At 35.8% G+C, this 26,829-nt stretch overlaps 1 protein-coding gene across 1 annotated transcript; it reads left to right on the forward strand.

Moving 5' to 3' along the window:
* The first annotated feature begins 19,585 nt into the window (after positions 1–19,585).
* LOC149548176 (midasin-like) lies at positions 19,586–22,938 on the forward strand. Its single transcript, XM_089794835.1, has 2 exons — positions 19,586–20,995; positions 22,250–22,938. Exons 1-2 carry the CDS (start codon positions 20,792–20,794, stop codon positions 22,295–22,297), a joined length of 252 nt encoding a protein of 83 aa, XP_089650961.1. The 5' UTR covers positions 19,586–20,791; the 3' UTR covers positions 22,298–22,938.
* The last annotated feature ends 3,891 nt before the right edge of the window (positions 22,939–26,829 follow it).

Below are 26,829 nucleotides of genomic sequence, written 5' to 3' on the forward strand. Positions count from 1 at the left end.
CAATATTGAGATATGTAAAAATTATCTCTCCAAACATAAGTATTGAATTACAATATTGAATGCAATGCCAAATAATATCTATTCTAAATGGATAAAGAAAACTATTAAGAAATGGCTATGGATGGAGCCATCCTTGAGAGCATTCAAAGCATGAGTGAAAATGGATGAAAGAATAAGAAACTAATAATGCAATACTACTATGAACATGCAAGAACTATTAAAAATATGCAAAAGACTACCAAGGGTTATCTCTAAGCATGAAAATCTATAAAATCTCTAAAATAAAACTATATGATAACAAAGCAATAGAAGGAGATGATAAATGATTGAGACAAGGGTCATATTTATAGGCTTGAGGGAGACCTTAAGGAGGTGCATTGATGTGGCATCCACATATGTATTTTAAGGGAGACACATGGGGAATAGGACAAGCCTTTAAGGTTTGAGTGGCTCAAGGTGTTCTTACACTTGTGAGAAACCTTGTAGAAAGGAGTGGGGGACAAAGGTGTAAGAGTCCTTTTGGGGAATTTGACAAAGGTTGGTGGCTCCTTGGGATTGAGTTTCTCACACGTGTGAGAAACTCACTAGGAACTAAAAGGTTATTAAAAGGTTCTTAGACTAAATAATTTGGATTAAATAGTGGATAGGCTTAGGAGGATGAAAGGGATGGGTAGTCGACTAGGATTTAGGATTAAATTAAATAGGATTTAAATTAATAATGGGTTGTGAACTTTAATCATGTAGATAGATTTTTAAAAACAAAATTATTTAAAAAGGGGATTTATGGAGCACTATGTATTAAATCAATTTAATACATTAGAGGATGTATTTGAAATTTATTCAAATATATTAGGGAAATTAATATATTTAATTTAATAAATTTAATTAAATATGTATATGAATATGATAAATATAACTGATTCTTAAATAATCAATTAAAGTGTCATAGGAAATATTAAATTAATTAATATAGTGTGATGATGACATTTGCAAAAAGCTTCATAGACATTGAATGGAGACATATTCAACTTTGCAGACTAGAGCATGTCCACAAGTGGCCACATTTACATGCACATACAACACAACTAAATGCACTGGTGGAGAGGTGGCATAGTCTGACCTCTCGTTTCCACTTAATGATAGGGGGAGGACATAGTTTACTTTTACAATGTCTAGCATATTATGTAGATCCTGATTAGTGGGTTGTTTCCTAAGTATATTTCAGAGAGATTTGAACCATACTTGGAAGAGAGCTTCTATAGGAAGATTCAAAAGATCCTCGTATGGTAACAATAGCTACCATGATGGGTTGTGATGGTGGAGAGGTTGAGACTTCCCCAACTAGCTCTATACATATGGTGGGACTGATCTGGTAGATGGTGTCAAACCATGAAGAGAGTAGGTTTTTGATCACTTGGGCCCAAGTACTAAGTACTCTACTATAGGATGATGTATATGTTTTCTACTGGGGCTACACCATCCTAGCCCATTTATACTATGATTTTCATATGTGTGCCTATTAGATGTAGTAGATAGTAGAACTAGGGATGAGAATGATATTGGTTTGGTCATGTGAGCATAAAGGTGTAACAAGGCCTATCACATGACATGAGATATAGTTGTCTGACAAGCCCTTTCTTGCAGATAGAAGCCACTCATACATTACACCTTGACTGAGTTTGTAGATTTATAGTGTAGGTGTAATAGTGAGATTATGATGTTTGATTGGACCCCATGTAATAGATGCAAGCACTCAGGTTTCACAGACCCATCTAGAAGTAAGACTGACACAAAGGAATATTACTATCTTTAATTCATGCATATGAACCACTGGTTGATTTTCCAAATGGCCATACAATTACATGCTACATGCCCTACATGGTACCAAGGTAGTTTAGGTATATACAAGATGTTGTACCTCATAAATTTATATACCTAGTGGTGTGTAGTGAGGTGGGAAGATTGTAGGGATGGGGCATGATGATTTGACTTTCCTAATCATAGCTAGGGATGGTAAAAGTTTTGTAGCTTAGAGGACATGATTAGGGGGATGTAGGGGTTACTCCTACCTATAAAAAGTGGTGGGCTACCCATAAGCTAGTGAGACTAATTGTACCAAGGTCAACTACCATCACCTGAATAGCCACAAGGAGGAAAATATAGAGAAAGAGGAGGGGACAGAGGAGACATGCGTGACATCAGAGCAGATAAAGGAAGAGACATTGGGGTAGAAGGATGAGAAAAATAAGTAGGAGTGATCCAATGTAAGGCAAGAGGATCCCCAAAGGAGATGTCCTAGCCTCCAACAATTAACCACAGTGTGGAATATAAATAGTAACATAGAGATTTAGATCCACAATAATGTTATTTATCATAATAGAATCATAAGATTTTCATCCAACATGCCCAACTATAAGGCCTTTTGGATTACAACCAAATACATCATTAAATTATAATAATAGTTTTGCAAGACCTCACAAGATCTAACAACTAGCTAGCCTAGACCCATAATTTGGTAGAGAACCCCAAGAAGAATCTAAACTTGTACTTTCAAGACACTAAGAAACCTTCTTCTTTCCCAAGCCCACACTTAGCCACTAGCTCTACTAAACACCACTCTTTTGTACTACTCCCTCTTCTCCATGTTGAACTGAATGATAAACTCCATGACTCAAGACACCACAAGATCCTCTACTTTTATTAAACCAAGCTACAAGTTGGCCAAGCAAGTTACATTAAATAAACCCTCAAGCCAAAAGTTGACTTGGAAATTGATATTATATACATGAAATAACTAAATACTTAGGACAAGCCCCAAGTTTACAATACATAAATAACTCATATGACAACATAAAATCATGTGCCCTTAGGAATAGGTCCACATGGCACTAAAATATCAAAATCCAAGAGCCCACATTCCAATTCCCTTGGATCAAAGCTCGCGATTACAATCTCCAAAGTCTTCTCAAGAAGCAAGAACATGTTATGAGAAACCACCAAAAAGAACATGTTATAAGTCACCTAGCTAAGATATTTTCCTCTAGGTGGCTTGAATACATTGGGATTTTTTGATAGAGGCAGTGAGGGTAGCAAATTCCTAGTAAAAGATTACACAATTGTAGGGTGAGATGTGATGACTATGAACATAAGTATAAGTGGAGAATGCATAGGAGGAATTATCTCACTATAGGCCAAAGTGGATGAAAGGATTTCACTAATGTCACTACATATGTTGAGTTTGAGAAGGATTCTTACAGGGTGTAGGAGTTATAGGGATAGGTGGCCACACTGTAGGCTGAGAGAGATTGTCTCTAGCAATAGGTATAGGGGTACTGCAAGTATAGGGATGTGGTGATGCAGGGAACTAAGGATGGGGGATTTTTAAAGGGGATAAAAGAGGCACTCACAACTCACTATCATGAGTCTATAACTATTTGGGAGGCTGCATATTAAGGGGGCCTACACCAAAATGCAATGCTAGAGGACCAAAGATAACCAAACTTTTAGGCAAGGTCTGCCTCCTAGATCAATAGAGGATGAGCAAGATTAGAGAGATATGGGGGAAAGTATCTACTACCCCACATGGATTATGTGAGATGGTTAGGAACCTCCCTCCACCTAATAGCTACAAAGCTTATAGTTTGATACATTCATGATCTATGATGCATAAAGAAATTCAGTTTTTGTATTTTTGATGTATTATGATGTACTACATGAAATTGTCATGACATTGATGTACTATATGATCAATATTTTTACTCTATTGTACATGGAATATATGGACACTCATTCTTTTGATGGAGATATACACATATGATGACATGATTTTTATGTTGCTCTATGTGATAGATTCAGGATGATGTTAACATATTTTATGCAAGATGTGCATGATGCTATGTGATTTTATATAATGCTACATGTGGTGTCTAATTATTGTATGATGCATGAGCTATATGCAGGTGACTATATGGAATGCTTATATGATGCTTACATCATGTGTATTTAGTAGTGATTTATTGGACATATATTTGTCATGTGATGTTATGATGATGTAATGATGTATATGGATATATTTGACATGCAAATAAATAATGATTAATGATTAATGGATAATGAAAGTGATATGCTAACCAAATGTGATAATATGATAACGAATGGCACCTAATGAATCAATCCTAATAAATGCAAAGTACATGCAAAATGCAAAATAAATGCAACATGATGATGTAAAATATCAGTAACATATTAAGACTCTTCTAAAATGAATGAAATATAAGTAATACCAGATGTAATTAAGGACAGTGAAAAGTAATGTTAAATGAACAATGGAAACTAAATGCAATGAAAAATATAACTTTACAAGGAGAGACTAAATGAATTATACGAAATTGTAGCTCATAGGACTAGGTAGCTAGCCTAGGAAGGGGGAATTAAAACACCCTTGTCTCAAGAAAAGTGTAATGAATCTGGGACTGTATGCATCCTAACTACATGATATTATGGGATTTAGTTGTGTTCATATAGGAGAGCACACTCTAGTTTTATATTTCAAGAGGAATTATACATTAGGTACTATAGGAGAAACAATAGAGAGGTTCCTTTGTGTGGACAAGAATATCAAACAAAATATATACTTTAGTAAAATAGATGTAGAATTCATAGCCATGATGGGATAAATGACGCATAAAAAATAGAGAGGTCTAGACACACCCCAATTATTTTCATAGATCTTGGTGGAAAGCATGCTAACCCATTGCCCCCATTGAGCAATGCATAACCATAACTCATAAACTTGATATAGATTTACTAAAGAATTAGGAAAATGGATCATACTACAAACAACACATGTAGTCAAGTCCTAAACAATCAAGAGAAGTTAAGATATTAAAGATTGAGGTAATCTTGAGGAGGTTACAACTTGTTGATTCTCAAAAATTTTGGTTAAATTCCTAAAAAACCTACCTTCTTGATGTTGGGAAATCAACACAATTTTGGTCAATGAAGAAGACTAAATTATGACTTACTCAATCTCCACACTTTAGGCTCTACAAAACCTAGGTGGTTATAACTATACCAATGTCCCTTAAGTAAATGTTAAAGATTAATAATGAAGACTGTATAACTGATACTCTTGAGATGGCAAGTACTTCTCAAGGAGAAATCAAAATGTGTAAATGTTTTAAGTTTGAATGAACTATTGGAAATAAACTTATGTAATGCTTGTGGATAGTATTTCACTGATCTACAATTGTACATATCAACTTATAATGAGTATACAAAGATGAATCCTTATTCCATTTGGGTAGTATAGAATCAATCCCAACATAATCTTATCATGAAACCTTAAAAGATAGGATGCACCCCATCAACCATTGAAAAAATAAGAAATAAATCCAATCCTTAGTCTAAATGCATTTAACCCCAATCAAAGGATACCCATTATACAGATACCATAACTCATTATGAGAATATCTAATAAATCAAATTCATCCATTACTTTGATCCATCAACTCAATAGTATAATAGAAAGGGACAATAAAGAACATCAGTAAATAGGAAACCATATGTCATCATAGATATAGAGGAATCATCATTATATTCACTTTATTCACAAGGAAATACAACATAGTAGTTTCATTTCATATCCAAAACAAGTAATTGCATAGAATAGAAAATTACTTCATGTCATTTCTTCTTGAAAGTAGTATCATATATATATATATATATATATATATATATATATATATATATCTTATATCATCTCTTGAAATCATTTATTCTTAAATAGGGGTCACGGTACCTTTTCTCATAAAAATGAAAAGGTGCAACATAGCTTCATACCTATTCACAAATATAACTAACTACTAACTAAAAGCATAATTGTGTAATACTTGAAAATATGAAAAATTGTTTAAGTATCTTCCATCTCTTCAAAAACCATGGCTTCTTCAAGAGCATCTTTAGGAACCTTCAAGTAGACCTTGATCCACTTGGAAATCTATGCATTTACAGGCCATACAAATTTATGGACTATTGGAGCAAAATATTATAAATCAACCCATCTCTTCCCTTGAGAAATTTTGATATCTATTACAAAATTTGTAAATTTGGCCTCTACAACAATCATTTTGTTCAAAAAGAGTGATGAGCAGGAAAGGGAGCGGTCTGGAGTTTTCAAACTGAGGGTTTCCTCTACATGCAGGAGTGTTGCAAGGGTGTATGAGATTGGTGAGGGGGAAGATAACAATGATGATGAAGATGATGAGGCACTTAGCGGTGAGGGAGTTTGTTTTTATGAGCTTTTGCTGGACTTTTTCCTGTTGGATCTGGCTGTCTTGTTGTCCCAATGTTCTCTATTTTTTGGTCTACAGGCAAGGGGTTTTTAGACACATCATCTTGCTCTTGTGTGGTGCAATTCAACTAGGAGTTTTTTCCATTGGGTTGGAACTCATGTTGGCTATGGCCTTCATTGTTTAAGAAGGATGTGCAAAGATTGGGGTCTGGTCTTTGGTACCATTCTTGTTGGTGATAGTGTTGATGGGTTCCTCTAGGGTGTCGCTCTTTTTTGGGGGAAACTTTCTTTTGAGGGTTGTTGTCTGATTTTTGTGAAGGTTGGATCCGCCCTTCTACGACTATGGGGAGAGAGGTTTTCCTCCAGATTCATAGCTAGTTGTGATGGTAACATGGGCAAGGGTGGGGGTATTTTGATTTCAAAGCTTGTTCCAAGGCTCTCATTCTCCCTGGTTCATCTTACCTTGGAATGACATTATTTGGATCAAGTCTTTTGGATCTTGTGTCTTCCCAAGCTCTGGTGGGGAGCTTAGGTATCTCCATGGTATTCCTCACTTTTATGCTGGTAAAGACTGGGTTGGGATGGTTTCTCACCCCCTCCCTATGCTGGATGTCATGTTGGGTTGCTACCTATGAGGAAATCTTGGGTTGTGGAGGCTCATGCAGCTTGCCTCTCTTGGGCACTACTAGTTTCAAGCATTAGGTTCTTGTGCCTTTATGCTAGTTGATCAAGCTTGGGTTCCCCCATTAGTGGGTGGTTGGTTCTTTTTTGGGAAGGCTCTACATTGTCTTCTCATCATGAGTAAAATGTTGTTACAAAGGTGGTGGTCTTGGATTTTTGTCTCTGCTCCTTCTTGCATGGCTTCTATGGAGGTGAAGCTATCTCCTATTGAGGTGGAGATCTGGTGTGAGTTGCTAGTTTTGGAGGAGACTCCTATTGAGGGGGACATTCTCAAGGTTGTTTCTTTTGATAGGTTGGGGGGTTGGTGGTTCCATCTTCCTAACTTTGATGTTTGGTTCCTTGTTGGGAGGGCTCTCCGTTGTCCTCTCATTATGAGTAAAATGTTGTTATAGAGGTGGTGGACTTGGATTTTTTTCACCGCTCCTTCTTGCATGGCTTCTGTGGAGGTGAAGCTATCTCCTATTGAGGTGGAGATCTAGTGTGAGTTGTTGGAGACTCCTATTGAGGGGGACATTTTCAAGGCTACTGCTTGTGATAGGTTGGGGGGTTGGTGGCTCCACCTTCCTAACCTTGATGTTTTGATCTTCTCTCCCCTTGTTTATGGGGGACCCTTTCACTATTGAGGTGGGAAAGGAGACTGTTGTGACATGGAAGATCTTTGAAAGTGATGGCCTAGGAAAGGGGCCAAGATGGTTATGGATCTCTGGTTCTAACAGAGAAGGATAGGCAGGTTGCTGCCTTGTTTAGTTGTTCAATTTTTATGGTGATGAAAGGACCTCATTCTTCCTGGTTCTTGTCTTCTTCTAATTGGATGTAAGATGGAAGTTTTAAAGGGCTCATCCAAGTCATTGGTTCTTGTTTTTGGTTATGTTTCATAGCTTTTATGGGGGTTTGTCCCAAGTGTGTCATTCTTAGACCTCTATCTTTGATAGAGGTAAGTCTATATTGTAGATCCTTGGTGATCCTTGATTTGGCATTAGGTGTTGTTAATTCTATTTAGCAATATCTAGTGTGAGTTGTTTGTACCATGGGTCAACACCCTCTTGCTTCTTTTCTTAATAAAAAAAAATCATTTTGTTCAATACCCTATGGAACAAATTCATTTGAAAACTCATTTCCTCCTTGAACTTGGTTATTGAGGACTGGGGTAACATTACAAATTTGTGTCTCCATTCTTCCAATTGTTTGATTTTACCCTCTTCATTCTTGATGATGGGAAAATAGGGATGATCAACAGAAGCAATCACCTTTAACTTTTCTTCTAGCTTTGGATATTCTTGATTTATGTAACTCAAATTCTTAATAATATTGTCAATGAAATCAATGGTGACCTTAATCTATGTAGTAGCATCTAGATCCCTTTTTTGTGAATTCAAAGAGTTTGTTCAATTCATACCTTGAGGTGCCCCACTTCCTTTCTATCTTAGAAAGTAAGTCTTTTCCCTTAGCAAAGAAATCCAACATATTACATATGCTATTAAACCCTTCGAGCACCTCATCGCATTTGGAAAATATATGATTTTCCCTATAGACAAGAATATATTCCAATACCTTAAAAGTAAAATCTTTATGATCAACCTCTAAGGGTACCTCTTTCTCCTAGGGTTCTTTAAGATCAATTTCTATAGCTTTGTGAACCACAATAGACTAATTATTTCCAAGAAATTTTAAATCATGTAGTTCTTTCTCCAATGTCCTAGTTTTAACATGCACTTTATTTATCATTGAATTCATGTCCATTTCTCTCCTTTGTAATTATATGATTATTTCTTTCATATATTTAATCTAAGCTTGGTTAAACATAGACTAATGTGTCAACTAGGATGCAACAAGCATAGGGTCTCTTTTGTCTATAGATTGCAAAAGAGTCATCCCTTGAATAAAATCTGTGGAAAGGTTTTCTATTTTGGGATCATACCATGTCCCTTCTACTTTTTCCAATGATTCAAATTATGAAACAAATGTTGAATCTTCTTGCTTCCTCACTTGATCTAGTAGAAATAATTCCTTCAATGTTAAACCAAATAGAATCATGATGTCACTCTTTTTAACCTTTTTTCTAGCCTCCTCCTTAGTACATGAAATGTCATCCATATGAAACTCATCCATCATTTGCTGAACAATTAAGGCATATTGAGACTCGTTAACACCTTTAAGCTTTTTTTTCTTTCCATCCTCAAAGTCCCTCATTTTACACTTAATCCAAAATTCCTTGAATTCCCATGCTTGAGTAAAAGTTTCTTGTTGAATGAATTTGATATAAATGGCATACCTCTCATCCTCAGTGTCAATTGGGTCATCATTCTCTAGAGTCCAAGCATAGTAGCCATGCTTTTTCTTAGAAAAATTGAGAGGTGCCTCTGATGCCTCAACATTTTTACCTTCTTTCATGTTTATGAGAATACTAATGATTTTTTTGGTCATTCATCATGTAAATCATCATAGGCCACAAAATGGGTACTATTGCCTTCTTCATGAGATTTTGGAGCAAGGGAATCACAACTTGAACCTGTCAAACTAGACTTTCTTCTTTTGGTTTGACAGGGTGGAGGAGATGCCTGCTCAACTTTCTTTCCCTTTTCATTCTGAAAATATTCTTGGTATACATTTTCAAAAAATTTAATACACTACTCAATCCTAAAGATTTCAATATCTTCTTCAGAATGAAAATGAGCCAAAACTTTACTAAAACGCTAATTCTCTATCTTATTCAAAACATTCCACTTCTTCAACCTTTGGTAAGATTTTTGTAAGTCATTACAATTTCTAATAATTTCATCTTCAATGTCCAACTGATGAGCATACCTAGATTTAATAGTTTTAATGTGTCCCTCAGGGTCATAATCTCTTCTTTTATCACTAATCAACTAGGATTCATTCATGATGACTTGTTGAACTTTTTGGAACTTATTGTACCCAACCATATATCCATAAAACTTTATAAAGTGAGGCATCATGTTACCCTTCCTTCTTGGTTGAATAATATTGTTTTCAACCCTTAGTAACTACCATACAAACTCTAGGAAACTGAATCTTTCAAGGATGAACAAAGGAAGTCTATGAGGTGGTTCTTTGTACCCATATATCCTTTTCATTGAATATCTTGTCTTGAGAGTCCAACCACCCAAGTTGCATTCATAACCTTTATCAGTCATACATTATTTGGGTCTAATGTATCCTTAATTGACTCTGGAAATGTTGTGATTTAAGGACAAGTCTTTCCCCTTATCCCTAGCTTCTCCTAGGGTCTACTCCAGTTAGGGTTCTTACACTAATCCTAACTTAGGATGATCATATTTTGAAGCTCTTCTTCTTTCAACTTGCCTACACCAATGTAAAACTTAACATCAACCAATCACTACTCCTTAGAGGGCCCAATGGCTCATCTACAACAAACAAACACGTATGGTCACAAACTACTCATAATGGAGAAAGAGGATTCTTCTTAGGGTTTTGATTCCATTCCAATGCTAATCCACCAAAAATCAATCCCTATCGCTTTCAAGAAATTGCCCCAATTTACACCTAGAAAGGCTACAAGGAATTAGGCCTCCAAACTCACCTTTTGGTACCTAACTCAGAAAAAGGTTTAAAGACATGGAAAACTAATTTCATATCTAGATACACTTTTGGAAGACCTTTAAGATTCACTTGGTCTCACTTTCCCAACCAGTCCATATAGTGGGATTCTTATTTTAAGCCTAAAATCAAGGGTTTGCTAATTTTTTGATAGAAATCACAAGGGTTTGTTCAAATCCCCATTAAAAAATGTCACCAAGAGGTCTTATTTGGAATAAGGCTTCTCCACTCTCATATCTCTCTCCATCCACTTGTATTGAAGCATTCATTACATTCAATCCCCTCATTTTTTGTTGCAAACTCTGTGATCCCTAACCATGCCCACTTGGCTTACCTAGGGCATCACTGAAACTTGGCCAAAATTTCTTCTAAGGGCCCAAGAAATTACATGCCTATAGCACAAGTATTCTTCTCACAAATTCCAAGAGATTGTACCATTTCCATGGTGGGAAGGTGAGTTAAGACTCCATGTTTCCAAACTGCTTGGTTCAGGACAACAACTAAGTAAAAACCAAAATATGTACAAGAAGGAAAAGAAATGGATTTAACCACATACCTAATCACACACATAACTACCTAATAACATATACCAACAAATGAATAAGTTATAGTGTGGAAATCAATCCATCTAATACCCTTGAGAAGCAAAAATATCATACTATTGTCAAAATAACACCAAGGTATGTTTGCTCGTTACACAAAATTCTTCCACAGTGTCATCCAAACCTTGTTCAAAGTCAAAGTAGGCCTTATATGGACTCATTCTCTATGTTCCAACCAATTTGATGTGGTTATGCAACCTCGTGCTCAAAATTTTACTTTTTCCAATAAAAGTTGCCATGACAACTTTTGCAAATTTTTGCAAAGTTGTCATACAACTTGATGACTTTTTGTCTACATGGACCAAGCTTGGTCAAATCCTTCTAAAAGTTTGAAATATGTTTGAATATGTCATATAGGACATGAAACCACCATTTCACTTATTCCTTGTCCAATGTAGACCTCCAGATGCACAAATGTCACTTTTGACAAGAATGACAACAATTGCATTGTACCTAACAACTTTGGACAAATAATCTTGCATGGTAAGGACTCAAATTGACCTCCTAATGGCTAAGACACACTTCAGGACTCATGAACCCTTTTATTATCCTAATGGCTTGGCTAAGGCCACTATGAGCCAAAACTCAACTAGGAACCCTAGGTTAACAATTAGCCTTACCTAAGTGCTCTTGCACCATGCTCCCCACAAGAGAAAAGCATGTCACTCCTATAGACAATATGTTATCAGCTACTCCCATCTTCTTTAAATTTGTATCTACAACCCATGTTTCCTCTTACTCTAGCTTACTCTTCCACTTGATGAGTTGTTCCATGTACACCTTGTGCCTAGTAGTTTGCTTGACTATTGAATCCATTACCTTCTTTGCCTCTATCTTCATCTTGGGAGGTACGACACTAGATGCTACATCCTTTCTAACCTCATGTATGTTCCCATCTACTTCACTTAGAGGCCCCCTGAACATGGTTAGGTCAGCTACATTGAGGACTAGTGAGATGTTCAATTCCTTAGGTAGATCTAGCTTTTATGCATTAGCTCCATATTTAGCTATGATCTTGCACGGTTCCACTCTCTTCATCTATAGTTTGGTAGGTACTCTCTTCTACAACCTAGATTTGTTTAAGTGTACCATGATATAGTTATGTACTACAAATTGAAAATCCTTTCTCTTCTCATCCACTTTAGCTTTCAACCTTTGGTTGGATTCTTGTATGGTCTTCTTCACTTGTTCCTAAATCTCCTTCATGGTCTGAGTGAATTATTTAGCCTAACCACTCTTGTTTTCCATAGCCCCAAGGTCTCTAAGTTCACACACACACCTTGGATACATCCCATTAATAACCTCAAATGGGATTTTACCTATTGTCCTATTCATACTATCATTTTATGCATATTTTTCTTGAGGGATAATCACATCCCATATCTGATCATATTCCTTAGTTAGGCACCTTAAAAATTTACCCAATGTTCTATTGATCGCCTAAGTTTGACCATTAGTCTGAGGATGGTAAGATGATTGAAAAGATAGGTTAGTTCCCAACCTAATCCACAAAGTTTTTCAAAAATGACTCATAAAGTTGGCATCCCTATCTAATACAATGCTTAAGGGTAGTCATGAATCCTCACAATCTCCTTAAAGAACATATGTTCTATATGGATAGAATTATGGGTAGTCTTACAAGGTATGAAGTGACCCATCTTGCTAAATATGTCCACCACTACATAGATAACTAGTTCACCCCCCACTCACCCTCAGTTATCTTGGGAGACTATTGTTTCTAACAATGCCATGAAGACTCAAGAAAACTGGGCGATACAGAAATCAAGGTAAAAACCTAAAAAATAAAAAATAAAAGAAATTAAAACCCATTTGGTCTTAGGGCACAAAAGCCACAAAAATCCAATAAAATTTAAAAATGGCCACTATAATGGTGTAAAAACCCAAACCCTCATCCCAAAAATTGGGAACAAATTCATACCCAACAAACTGGGTAGAACTAGCAATCAGAAAGTGAAGGGAACACTAGTTCTTAGCCTCCTAACATACAACTACCAAAAATGAAAGCAGAAACAGAGTTGAAACATAAAAATGGGAGAGCCCTACCTAATAGTCAAAAGGGCTAAAACTAGAATCAACTAGATAAAATAAATATCACATGGAAGCTGCTGAAAGTTGTGGCAAACCAAGGTCTCCCTGAGCTGGATCCAACAAGACCATTCTCATGAAGGTCCCATGCCCGTAGCTCTCACAACAAATAGAAACACAATCCTCTAAAAGAGGATTTTGGAAAAAGCTCTCAAATTCCTAATTTCTAAAAGTGTGAAGTGAGGAATTAATTTCCTCTTTGAATATTTATTCACTTTTTGAGCAATTAACCAGGAAACCTAGTTAAACCCCAAATCAACCCAAATGAAAATAGGTTATTCCAAGTAATTGGAATTCATCTATGGAAAAGCTGCCAGAAATTAAAATCAATTAAAAGAAAGCCTGAAAAAACTTAAACCAAAATCACAGAATATTGTACAAACTTTCACAACAATTGCGAACCTCTAAATGTAAAGACACATTCACAGGTCTAGTCGCATAATGCAAATAAGTCTGGATTTAAAAAAGTCACTAGAAGGTTTAGTTTAAACACTTAAATAAGATATGTTGACCATACAAGGATGACATTGGTAAAATATGAACAGGTGAATCACTAACTCCATGTGCCACTGCCAGGGATATAAATCTTGTACACTAAAACACATGATCAAGTACAATTTCTTATAATAACATAGCCAAAGCAATAAATGAATTAAATAACCTAATTTAGCTATTTATTTAATTATACTAAAATAATCCATTTACATCACTCACATTCCCATAAAGCATAACAAAGAAATAATGAAGTAAATAACCATAACATTAAATCCACATATAACATAATCAAAGATACATCCAAATACCAGATAACCAAATATCATCAAAAACATATTGTCATCTCAAATGGCATCATCATGCAAATATGATAAATTGAACATCATAGTAATCTAACATCTATGATACTTGAAATTAAATTATAACATCTGACCCTGAGGTCATCTTAGATGTAAAAATAACATGAGTAACAAGTATCTCTTAGATCAAAATAAATAAGGTATAGACTGCAAACATAAGAGGCACTACAAGCTCTACTAGCATTGGTGTTGTAGGGTCTACTAACTCTCTATCTACAAATGTACTTCAAGGTCTACCAAAAAAAGCTCCACCAAGCATTGAATACATACCAGAAAAGAGGATCAACAAGCATACTAGGAGGCATACATTTCATGAAAACTTAGTTAAATGGCAAGGCAAACCTTTAGAGGAGAAAACATGGATTACTCCTAATATATAGAGAAGACTTGTGTGAAGCTCTCAGACATTCTCACTTAAAGGACTTGAGTCTCTTTTGGCTGGAGGAGTATGGTACATGGCACCTAGGTGGCATAATGAGGTTGTTGATCAACTTGAATGAGGCTCATGATGGAATAACATGGGGTGATAATCCACCTCATTAATATAATGGTTTTTTCTTATTGATAAGATTAATCCTTTGTGAGGTTAAAAAAACTTAAGGTACTTATAAGCCTAAGTTCACTTAGTCCTAAGGATATTTTTTTAGTTATTTTAGCTAATAAAATGACTCTAGGTGTGTTTTATGAGTCATTACCTCATATTCGAGTCCTAAGTGTTACAAATGTCTAAGTGTTTAAGTTCTACGAAGCAACAGTTGAAAAATTGCGTTTTGCAAGAAAAGTTGACAATTTTTTGTTAATTTTGACAATATTTGCAAAAATATTACAATTGGTCTTGTAACTAATCCAACTACCTAAGTATCAGTTGGAAAGGATGTATTTGGATGCTAATACCCTCTATGAAGTTAGAGTTGTAAGGAGGTGTACATTTATTAAGTTTTACACAAGAAATATACACATTTTCAGAGCATTTCTCTGTGGTATAGAACTGTACAGATTGAGAGACCAAATCTAGTTGCATGAATTTGTATATTTCTGAGTCTATATTACATTTCACTTTATTTCATAGTGATTAGTTTAGTCTAAATAAAGTTACAACATTTTCATTGCAAGTAGGTTTACAAACCCTTAAATTGAGAGTTTCAAGGAAGATGTGGCCCTAACTTGCAATTTCACTATTGATTTTTCATGGCCTTCTGGAATTTTTAAGGTTAGAGCATGTACTTTAAGATTCCAAAGTGGTTTATTTTTCTTAGGTGATTCAAGGGTCCAATGAATGTGCCCTAGGCTGAATATTGGTATGTATTTAGTCAAGAAAATGATGATTTTGTGGGTAAGACTTGGAACAAGGCCATAGATTTTGGTGATTGGTCATTCCTTGGTGAAATAAGTCATCTTTTGCAACAAAAAACCATACCTAGGTACCCATATTCATTCATTACCAGGTCTTCCATGCTTGATTTGGCTAATTAGGCATGTGTAGATTTATGGGTGCTAGAGTATGTTGGGAAGTTCATGTTTGGGGGATTGAACGAACTTCCAAAAGGGTATCTAAAACCCTAGCTTTTTTACCAACCTCTATGGGAAATGTCCAATTTACTGTCCTAAGACTAGTAAAAAGGCTACAAGGGGAATTAGGCCTCTTAAGAACAAATTTACATAGTAGAATTTAAGGAAACCAAATAATTGAATAAGTCCAACCCTTAAATGTCTCTTGGAATGTTCTAGGTGTTAGTTTGGTCCAAGGAATAGATCAAATTCCATTTCCTATTTTTAGCCCATTTTTTCATTGTTGATCCCTAGAGTCACTAAAGGGAAAAGTTTCTTTGAAGGTTGGAAGATTCAGTAGAAGTTGAAAACCTTTTGATAGGTTCTTGAAAGGAGTCTTTGAGGGCTCTAGAAGGAGTTCATAATGTAGTGTTACCTTAAGGTGTTATAGTTTGTGGTATCTCTAGGCTTTTGGTGTGAGCACTCTACATCACCTTTGGCATAGGGCTTCTACACTCTCATATCCTTTTCTCCATCCACTTGGACTAGCGCATTCATTGCATTCAATCTCCTCATCTGTTGTTGCAAACTTTGTGGTCCTTAACAATGCCCACTTAGCTTGCCTAGGGCATCATTGAAACTTGGCCAAAATTTATTTTCAAGGCCCAAGCACATGTATGCCTATAATAAAAGAAGTCTTCTAGCATATTCCAAGAGACTATACCATTTTAACAGTGGGAAGGTATGTTAAGATTCCATGTTCCCAAATTGCCTAGTTCAGGAAAACAACTACATAAAAACCAAAATATTTACAAGAAGGAAAATAAATGGATTCAACCACCTACCAAATCACACAAAAAACTACCTAATAACATCTACCAACACATTAATAAGTTGCAGTATGGTAATCAATGCATCTAATACCCTCGAGAAGCAAAGATATTGTATTGTGGTCAAAATAACCCCAAGGTATGCTTTCTCGTTACACAAAATTCTTCCACAATTCCATCTAACCCTTGTTCAAGGTTGAGGGAGGCCTTATATGGACTCATTCTCCATGTTACAACCACTTTGAGGTGGTTATGCAACCTCCTTCTCAAAATTGCACATTTTGCAATAAAAGTTGCCATAAAAACTTTTGCAAATTTTTGTGAAGTTGTCATACAAATTGAATTTTTTTTGTCTACATGGACTAGGTTTGGTCAAATCCTTTTGATACTTTGAAATATGTTTGAATATGTCATATATTACATGAAACCACCATTCCACCTATTCCTTATCCAAACTAGCCATCCAAATGCACAAATGTCGCTTTTGGCAAGAATGACAACAATTGCATTGCACCAAGCAACTTTGGAAAATTAATTAACCTTGCATGGTCCTAAAGACCCAAATTGACCTCCTAATGTCTAAGACACACTCCAGGACTCATAATCCCCTTTTTTATCCTAGTGGCTTGGCTAAGGCCACTACAAGCCAAAACTCAACTAGGAACCCTAGGTTAATAATTAGCCTTACCTAAGTGCTCCTGCACCATGCTCCCCACAAGAGAAAATCATGTCACTCTTGTAGATAATATGTTATCAGCTACTCCCATTTTATTTAAATCTATAGCTACAACCCATGTTTACTGTTACTCTAGCTTACTCTTCCACTTGATGAGTTGTTCTATTTACACCTTGTGCCTAGTAGTTTGATTGACTCTTGAATCTAGTACCTTTTATGCCTCTATCTTTATCTTAGGAGGTAGGATATCAGATGCTACATCCTTTCTAACCTCATGTATGTTCCCCTCTACTTCACTTTGAGGCCCCTTCAACTTGGTTAGGTTTGCTACATTAAAGACTAAGTGATATTTTTAAATCCTTAGGTAGATCCACCTTGTATGCATTAGCTCCATATTTAGCTATGACCTTGCAGGGTCCCACTCTCTTCATCTATATTTTGGTAGGTACTCTCTTCTACAACCTAGATTTGTTTAAGTGTACCATGACATAGTCACCTACTACAAATTAAGCATCCCTTCTCTTATCCACTTTAGCCTTCAACCTTTGGGTGGATTCTTGTATGGTCTTCTTCACTTGCTCCTAAATCTCTTTCATGGTCTGAGTGAAACCTTCAACCTAACCACTTATGCATTCCATAGCCCCAAGGTCTCTAAGTTCAAACACCCACCATGGATGCATCCCATAAATATTCTCAAATGGGCTTCTAATTGTTTTCTTGTTCATATTGTTGTTATATGCATATTCTACTTGAGGAACAACCACATCTCATGTCTGACCATATTCCTTAGTTAGGCACCTTAACAAGTTACCCAATGTTTTATTGACCACCTCTATTTGACCATCAATCTAAGGATGGTAAGCTAAACCAAAAAATAGATTAGTTTCCAACCTACTCCATAAAGTTTTCCAAAAATGACTCATACAATTGACATCCCTATCTGACATAATGCTTAGAGGTAATCCATGAATCCTCACAATCTCCTTAAAGAATAGATGTGCCATATGGATAGCATGATGAGTTTTGGCTGTTCGAAAAAGAGCGTTGGACTAGCATATGTATGAATGTTGTCATTTTGAAGTTTGGTATTGAAAGAGTCATTAACGAGCAATGGTTTTGAGTTGTTCCATTGAGGTACATTTTGTTGAATTAGAAGGGCTCCTACTTCTCCCAATCGGTAAATGGATTTGCATAGCTTTTTCTTTCTTCTAGTTCTCTTGGTAGGTTCTTTTCCTACCTTTGTAAATATTGTAAATAAGTTTTTGTTGTGCATAGTGGTAGTTGGAATAATGTGCAAGCTTTGTGCTTGCTGGTAGTTTAGGTGTTTTAGCTTGGTTGGCTTAGCTTAGGTGCTTTTCCCTGCTCCTAGTCTTCTTTTCTTGTTGACTCTATTTTCCCAATGGTCAAGGTACTATTCTTTTCCTAGAGATCACTAGAGTTCTATGATTTTGTATCAAAATCAATCCCACAGTTAGAGCCCCTATTAGTACCTAATAGAGTCATGGATTTAACAAATTTGAATTTATGATTTCAAACCACTTTGAACTAAGGTTCAAAGTAGTTCAAAATGGTTCAGAAGTCCAAGGTAGTTCATTGGTTCAACATGCACATACACGTCCAGACTCAAATTGTCAAGATCAATGTTTCAGTGTAGAAATTCAAAGGTCATATTTTGAAGATGCTCCTCAACCAAAGAATAAATTCCATCACAGTGAATCTTCAAAGTTCTTTTCAGGGGTTTGGAATGGTTCGATTTGTTTGTAATATGTTCAAAGTTTGAGAAGATTTTGAATTCAGTTTGGAGACTTGGTAAATCTAGTTTAGGGTTTCAGAGATTTGGAGTTTAGTTCAAAGAGGTGCAGGGGTACAAAGACCATTATATTCAAGCTCAGATTATTTTACAAGAAGTCACACTAAGTTCATCAAGTTCAATTAAGGTAACTTGATGACCCCACTTCAAAGAATGATGTTTGGGTCCCATGGTGACACTATTTTGACAATCAACAACATTGAAGGCATTTGTCACTTGTGATCATCAACATTGCTAAATTTCAAGAATTCATAATGATTTGATGAGCCAGAAGTATTTGTAAGAAAAGCCCTAAGTTCGTCAAAATTACTTCCATGGAGTTATGGGTAATGATGTCTGAGACCCCTGACCGATAGGAGAGCATTATAAATAGGTTGTTCAAATGAATGCATCAATCTCCAAATGTTAAAATGAGGTTAGACACTCTGTCCCTGTAATATGATGTAGGCTATTCTAGAAAACTCCACCAATCAAACATATGCGGTATGTGTCTATACCAAGGGAAAGTGTCTAAGCTCGCAGATGCAAATCGATGAAGTCAAGGGTTTGAAATAACTTTTATTAATTTGGCCCATTGAAATAATCAAGTACATTGCCCAGGATAAGAAATGAAAAAGGCGAAAGATGTGAAGCGAGTCATGCTCCAATATGATACACACAAAGCAAATTGGACACTCTCGGCTTACCCATTTGGCTCACTGAAGTCCAAGTTAATGGTGACTTGATCATAAAACATAGGCCACATATATAGAGTAGATTTTGAGAGAAGGATTTGGTCATCCAGTAGTGGAGAGATAATAATGTGGAGCGCTCTTCCCCCGAATGGGTGTTATAGAATGTGTTTGACTGAAAAAAAAAGAAGGAAGAAAGAAGATTGGTATTTCATGGTGCTAACGAACTGCCTTCGGGCAAGAAACATAGCAGGGTTGGAATGTTGTGTTGTTAAATGTAATGGTATCAAAAATATTTGATGAAAGTGGTCTTTCGATTGACAATGACAACCATGAACCCTGCGGGTCTGCTTGTAGTCGCATGTATGCATGTGGTGAAGTAAAATCCAAATCTAAGATTGAATGTTAATATCAATTTTTTGTGTTTAATCCTTGCATGAGATAATAAGCGTTTAACACAATATATACACTTAATCATGTGCATGGCTATAAACAATACAACTAGCAGATTAGTGGAAAACGCAATTTGGATTTGCATCATAGCAACAGACAGCTCGAATGCACTGATGGAATTTGTAAAAATTAATGGCATGGGTGTGAAGACATAATATCCAGGTGCCCTTTCTAAAAAGTATAATCTCTTCACAATGGTTAATGTCAATAGCTCGCTTCCGCATCAATATGGCAAAGAGAGAATATGAAGTGCTTGATAGTTGGAAGGAATTAATGAGCGAGAGTCACAGGTCCATCTTGCAGTATTTTTCATTTGCTTCACCACCATTTCAAAGACTACTATAATTTGATATATCAATAATTGAGATAGAAGATGAAGTTTTTCATTTATTGGGCATCATTTAGGCTTCTTGTCGATTTCTATATCTAGAGCTTAAAATATTTTCTAGGTTTTGAGATTGAAGTCTATTTGTTTTAGAATTATTGCAGTCGACATGCAACTCAAATAAAGTGTGCATCTCTTCAAAAATGGCTTCTAATGTTAGATGGTGTGCAATTCAAGTGCTACTAGTTGTCTTGAGAATGAGTGATGAGGCAGCCCAGTATCTGGGATATAATCTATTTGGTCTTACAGAAGAAATGGCTTTTGCGTGTCTGTTATAGTGGGAGTTGGAAAGGCGATGTTGATAAATGAACCGGCCCAAATTATGGGAAATTTTGTTATCTTATCCATCCATTTAGATGAATAAATGGACAGCAAAACACTGATTGAAACTTACATTTGTATTGAGATTCTGGGAGAATTCGAGTGGCAGCCAGGTTCACTTATTCAGGCTATGGTTAGAGGATTTTGGGCAGCTTTCGAAGATATTGACAAGGCACCATCTAACATTCTCTCAGTTCTTACACCTTTATTGGAGGACAAAAAATTATATGTTCCTGGTCAGAGAAAGGTTAGTTCGATGACACTCACAAGATCTTTTCCCTCTGTCTTTATATCTTTTGAAATCCTAGACTTTGGAAAAATTTGAAATAGTGACTCGATGCATAAAAATAGTCTGGGCATCTTGAAGGCCAGAGGTATTATTAATTGATATTTCATTGTTTCCAAAGGCATGATTATTAGAAGCCATTGGGTCATATAGTGATTGATCGGTCCAAAAAAAGCACCCAGTTGTCAATCATCCCTTATTTTTTTGAGATAGTATGTCACATTGTTAAAGAATCTACATATGCTTTCTTGTAACTTATATGAAGTGGGTGTGACGTGGCTCAAAAAGATAGTTAATGTAACCAATTAGAATTATCAAAGAAAGGGGATAAATATGCAACAACAAAGGAGTTGAGGGGTTCCATTTTTTTTAGCTTCCGGATTGTAGACTGTGTGCTCCAAGAATGGAGGAGTTTTCCCAAAATCATTCCATTTTCTTGAGAGATCTTTTAGAGGCAAAGCATGGGCAGATTTTCTTTTTCTGAACTGTGTCTAAGATAGAGAAGGTTTTGTTGATTGATGTAATATCATGAAAGGATTTTTTTTTTTTTTCTTTAAATAACGGTTTGATTGCAATGTGCAAAAGAGTCTTTATGGTCTTTTATAGTCAGGGAAGGGAGGCTAGAGGTTAAGCACATTAAACTTTGATTATGGTGTATTTTCCTTCCACTGATCATGATTTTTGTGTCATTTTCAGTTTTCTCTGAAATTACATTTTGATATCATCATTTCCTTGTTACACCATCATTTCAAAACATTTTTCAAAGCTCTGATTTTAATTCTCTCAAGAGGATGGAAGACATGTTTTCATTTTCATTATGTAATGCAACATTCAGCAAATGAACCTTGTGTCATCTGCTGCTCTTTATGTTTCTTTGCTTTCAGTTGTTAAGGTTTACGCATCTACATTGTATTTATGGATAGATGCTTGATATCCTTTTGTGCTTTCTAGTTAAAAGTACCTACAATTAATTCATTAAGTATATCACATGAGGAGCTGTACATGGTAAAATTCAGAGGAAGGTTATTAATCCAATGATAACTTGTTGGTGCCAATTTTTCCTTTCACTTGGGCATTCAGGGTCAAATTTGCACACATTTTCTTGAAGGACAATCTATTCACTAACAGATTTTTGGTGACTCTGCTAGGGACCGAAGAGAAGATTTAAGTGCCTAACATTTCCTTCCTTAGTTTTATAATTATTTTTGTGTGCAGGAGATTGGTGACTGTATACGAAGACCATGCCAGATATGGAAGTCATGAGAAGATCAAGGCCAGACCCTTCTCTCCTGTAACTTTGTCAAATTGAAGATAAAGTGTTACGTGACTTTGTGGATGGATTTGGAGAAACTATTTCTAAGGGTATCTAGAATAATATAAGCTTTGAAGATGATGCAAGGACTTGGCTACTGTGGAAAGGCCTTTCTAAAGATTTAATAAGTTGAAGGATTTGCAGAATCTTGAAGAGAAGGTGGCTTGGTTGAAGAAGCATTTGGAGGTAGATGATGATGAACCTCCTGTTATCTCAGTCTCGCCCATGTATCTCAATCTTCTTGTCATGAATGACCAAGAGGTACAACCAGAGTTATCCAGCCTCATGTTCACCTTGTTTCAATGGATAAGAATATATGTGCAATAATAGTCAAATCTTATCTCAAGATCTTTCTTTGTCTCATGAAGAAATTTTTACAATAGAGGATCATGGTGATCCTTCTTTTCTTGAAGATTCTTTTGAAATTCTTTCTTATAGTGCTTTATCTAAAAATGAATCTTTAAATGTCACAAGAGATTGTGAAAGCATTGGTTCTTTGAATGTGAATGCTGAAAAAGATCCTATTCTTGAATCTTTCCATTATGAATATATTGCAGCAGCAGACCTTATAGGTAATGCTGATTTTAGTGGAGGTGCGTCTAAATCTTTTTCTCCACGTCTTGAAAGTTTCAGTTTTGAAAATATTGATAGTCATCTCATTTCATAACTTCCTATTGGTGAAGAAATAGATAGATTGCCTCCAGAATTTCAATCTTTCACCTTTGAATTTAAGCATCTTTCTGTGAAAAGTCATCTTAATGAAATGATTTAGAACAACATGTAGCCTAAAAAGGAACTTCTTGCTTTCATGAAAAATGAAGATGATTCCTTGTGCTTGGAAACTAGTGATTAGCCCATTCAAAAATTTGTTCAGTTTGATGATGAAATATGTAACTATGACAAGGTGAAAGTGCATGGAGAAAAGCTTCTCACTCATGATGACGATGCTGAAATTAGTACTCAATTTGTAAACTATTTAGCTAAGGCTGGAGAGGAACATCATTTGATCAACAAGAAGAAATCATTGCTGAATTCTTGTTATATCTTCAGCTAGAAGACCTCTCTCAAATCAGCTCTTTTGATGGTGATTCCATCCTTCATAGAGATGAGAAAAATATGCCTTTGGATGAAGACACTTCTGCTGAATTTCTTGTTGAGACGAAGAAATATGAAGCTAACTTTCAATCTAGTAGCGACTCAGCTGATGTGTTGGGGAATACAATTCTCAATGAAGAAGAAGAAATCATGGACACATTCTTGTCATCACTCAAGCCAAGTTATTTTTTCAATGATATTTCAGGTATTTGTTCAAATCAGACTCAGAATGAAGCATTCATTGATGATCTTTCTTTTCATTCATCTATGCATAGTGTTGCTGATTTGAATTGTGGGGGAAATGCTAAAACATGTGATGGCACTTTGAGAAGAGAAAATGATAGAATTTGTGGCATGTTTGATGATAGTTGGTTCCTTGAAAGAAATGGAGAGAACATACACCCAAGGGTTGATCCCATGTTGAATGAAGTGTCTCTATGGCCGCAAACTAACAATGACAATTTGCAAGAATTGAATCTTCATGACAGCTCTTCGAGGCATTATGATTTATCTCTTGGTGAGCTTTCTTCATTTCATGTTTTTTAGTTTGAGGTGGAATCTAAACTTGTGAATGTGAAAGATCAATTCTCAAGTGAAGGAGATTACTATGATGAGTTCCAGCTGTTCAAAAAAGAGCGTTGGACCAACATATGTATGAATGTTGTCATTTTGAAGTTTGGTATTGAAAGAATCATTAACAAGCAATGGTTTGGAGTTGTTCCATTGAGGTACATTTTGCTGATTCGGAAGGGCTCCTACTTTTCCCAACTGGTAAATGGATTTGCATAGCTTTTTCTTTCTTCTAGTTCTCTTGGTAGGTTCTTTTCCTACCTTTGTAAATATTGTAAATAAGTTTTTGTTGTGCGTAGTGGTAGTTGGAATAATGTGCAAGCTTTGTTCTTGCTAGTAGTTTAGGTGTTTTAGCTTGGTTGGCTTAGCTTAGGTGCTTTGCCCTACTCCTCGCCACCCTCTCTGCAAGCAAGTAGCTCCCAGTCTTCTTTTCTTGTTGACTCTATTTTCCTAATGGTCAAGGTACTATTCTTTTCCTAGAAATCACTGGAGTTCTATGATTTTGTATCAAAATCAGTCCCACGGTTAGAGCCCTTGTTAGTACTTGATAGAGTCGTAGTTTTAAAAACTTTTAATTTATGATTTCGAACCACTTTGAACTAAGGTTCAAAGTAGTTCAAAATGGTTCAAAAGTCCAAGGTGGTTCATTGGTTTAACATGCACATACAGGTCCAGACTCAAATTGTCAAGATCAATGTTTTAGTGTAGAAATTTAGAGGTCATATTTTGAAGATGTTCCTCAGCCAAAGAATAAATTCCATCATAGTGAATCTTCAAAGTTCTTTTTAGTGGTTTGGAATGGTTCAATTTGTTTGTAACACATTCAAAGTTTGAGAATATTTTGAATTCAATTTGGAACCCTGGTAAATCTAGTTCAGGGTTTTAGAGATTTGGAGTTCAATTCAAAGAGGTGCAGGGGTATAGAGACCATTATATTCAAGCTCTAATTATTTCACAAGAAGTCTCACTGAGTTCATCGAGTTTATTTAAGGTAACTTGATGACCCCACTTTAAAGGATGATGTTTGGGTCCCATGGTGACACTATTTTGACAATCAACAACATTGAAGGCATTTGTCACTTGTGATCATCAACATTGCTAAATTTCAAGAATTCATAATGATTTGATGAGCCAGAAGTATTTGTAAGAAAATCCCTAATTTTGTCAAAATTACCTACATGGAGTTACGAGTAATGATGTCTGAGACCGTTGACTGATAGGAGAGTATTATAAATAGGTTGTTCAAATGAATGCATCAATCTCCAAATGTTAAAATGAGGTTAGACGCTCTGTCCCTGTAATATGATGTAGGCTATTCTAAAAAACTCCACCAATGAAACATGTGGTATGTGTTTATACCAAGGGAAAGGGTTTAAGCTCACAGATGCAAATCCGTGAAGTAAAGGGTTTGAAATAACTGTTATTAATTTGGCCCGTCATGAGTATTGAAAGCATCAAGTACACTGCCCATGATAAGAAATGAAAAAATTGAAAGATGTGAAGCGAGTCAGGCTCCAATATGATACACACAAAGCAAATTGGACACTCTCGGCTTACCCATTTGGCTCACTGAAGTCGATGTTAATGAAGACTTTGATCATAAAACACAGGCAACATATATAGAGTAGATTTTTAGAGAAGGATTTGGTCATCCAGCAATGGAAGGGATAATAACGTGGAGCGCTCTTCACCTGAATGGGTGTTATAGAATGTGTTTGATTGACAAAAATAAGAAGGAAGAAAGAAGATTGGTATTTCATGGTGCTAACGGACTCCCTTTGGGCAGGAAACATAGCATGGGTAGAATGTTGTGTTCTTGAATGTAATGGTATCAAAAATATTTGATGAAAGTGGTCTTTTGATCGACAATGACAACTATGAACCCCGCGGGTCTGCCTGCAACCTCACATATGCACGTGGTGAAGTAAAATCCAGGCCTAAGATTGAATGTTAATATTGACTTTTTATGTTTAATCCTTGCATGAGATAATAAACATTTAACAAAATATATACACTTAATCATGTGTGCGGCTATAAACAATACAGTTGGCACATTAGTGGAAAATGCAATTTGGATGCGCATCATAGCAATAGACAGCTTGAATGCACTAATGGAATTTGTAAAAATTAATAGCATGGGTGTGAAGACATAATATCCACGCACCCTTTCCAAAGAGTATAATCTCTTCACAATGGTTAATGTCAATGGCTCGCTACCACATCAATATGGAAAAGAGAGAATATGAAGTGCTTGATAGTTGAAAGGAATTAATGAGCGAGAGTTGCAGGTCCATCTTGTAGCATTTTTCATTTGCTTCACCAACATTTCAAAGACTACTACAATTTGATATATCGACAATTGAGATAGAAGATGAAGTTTTTCATTTATTGGACATCATTCAAGCTTCTTGTTGATTTCTATATCTAAAGCCTAAAGTATTTTCTAGGTTTTGAGATTGGAGTCCATTTTTTTAGAATTATTGTAGTTGACATGCAACTCAAATAAAGTGTGCATCTCTTCAGAAATGGCTTCTGATGTCAGATGGTGTGCAATTCAAGTGCTATCAGTTGTCTTGAGAATGAGTGATGAGGCAGCCCAGTATCTGGGATATAAGTTGTCTAGTCTTAAGAAAGAAATGGCTTTTGCATACCTGTTATAGTGGGAGTTGGAAAGGCGATGCTGATAAATGAATTGGCCCGGATTATGGGAAATTTTGGTATCTTATCCATCCATTTAGATGAATGAATGGATAGAAAAACACTGATTGGCACTTACATTTGTACTGAGATTCTAGGAGAATTTGAGTGGTAGTGAGGT

This window comes from Cupressus sempervirens, chromosome 7, assembly GCF_028749045.1.
Source record: "Cupressus sempervirens isolate cs-2001-9-10 chromosome 7, ASM2874904v1, whole genome shotgun sequence".
In the NCBI taxonomy this organism is placed as follows: domain Eukaryota; kingdom Viridiplantae; phylum Streptophyta; class Pinopsida; order Cupressales; family Cupressaceae; genus Cupressus; species Cupressus sempervirens.

What these genes read in the sequence shown, in the direction of transcription:
- LOC149548176 (XM_089794835.1), top strand. Translation starts at nt 20,792, where the DNA reads ATGGACAGCAAAACACTGATTGAAACTTACATTTGTATTGAGATTCTG. An exon ending in ATGTTCCTGGTCAGAGAAAG is followed by an intron (nt 20,996 to 22,249) that starts GTTAGTTCGATG and finishes TTTTGTGTGCAG; the next exon opens with GAGATTGGTGACTGTATACG.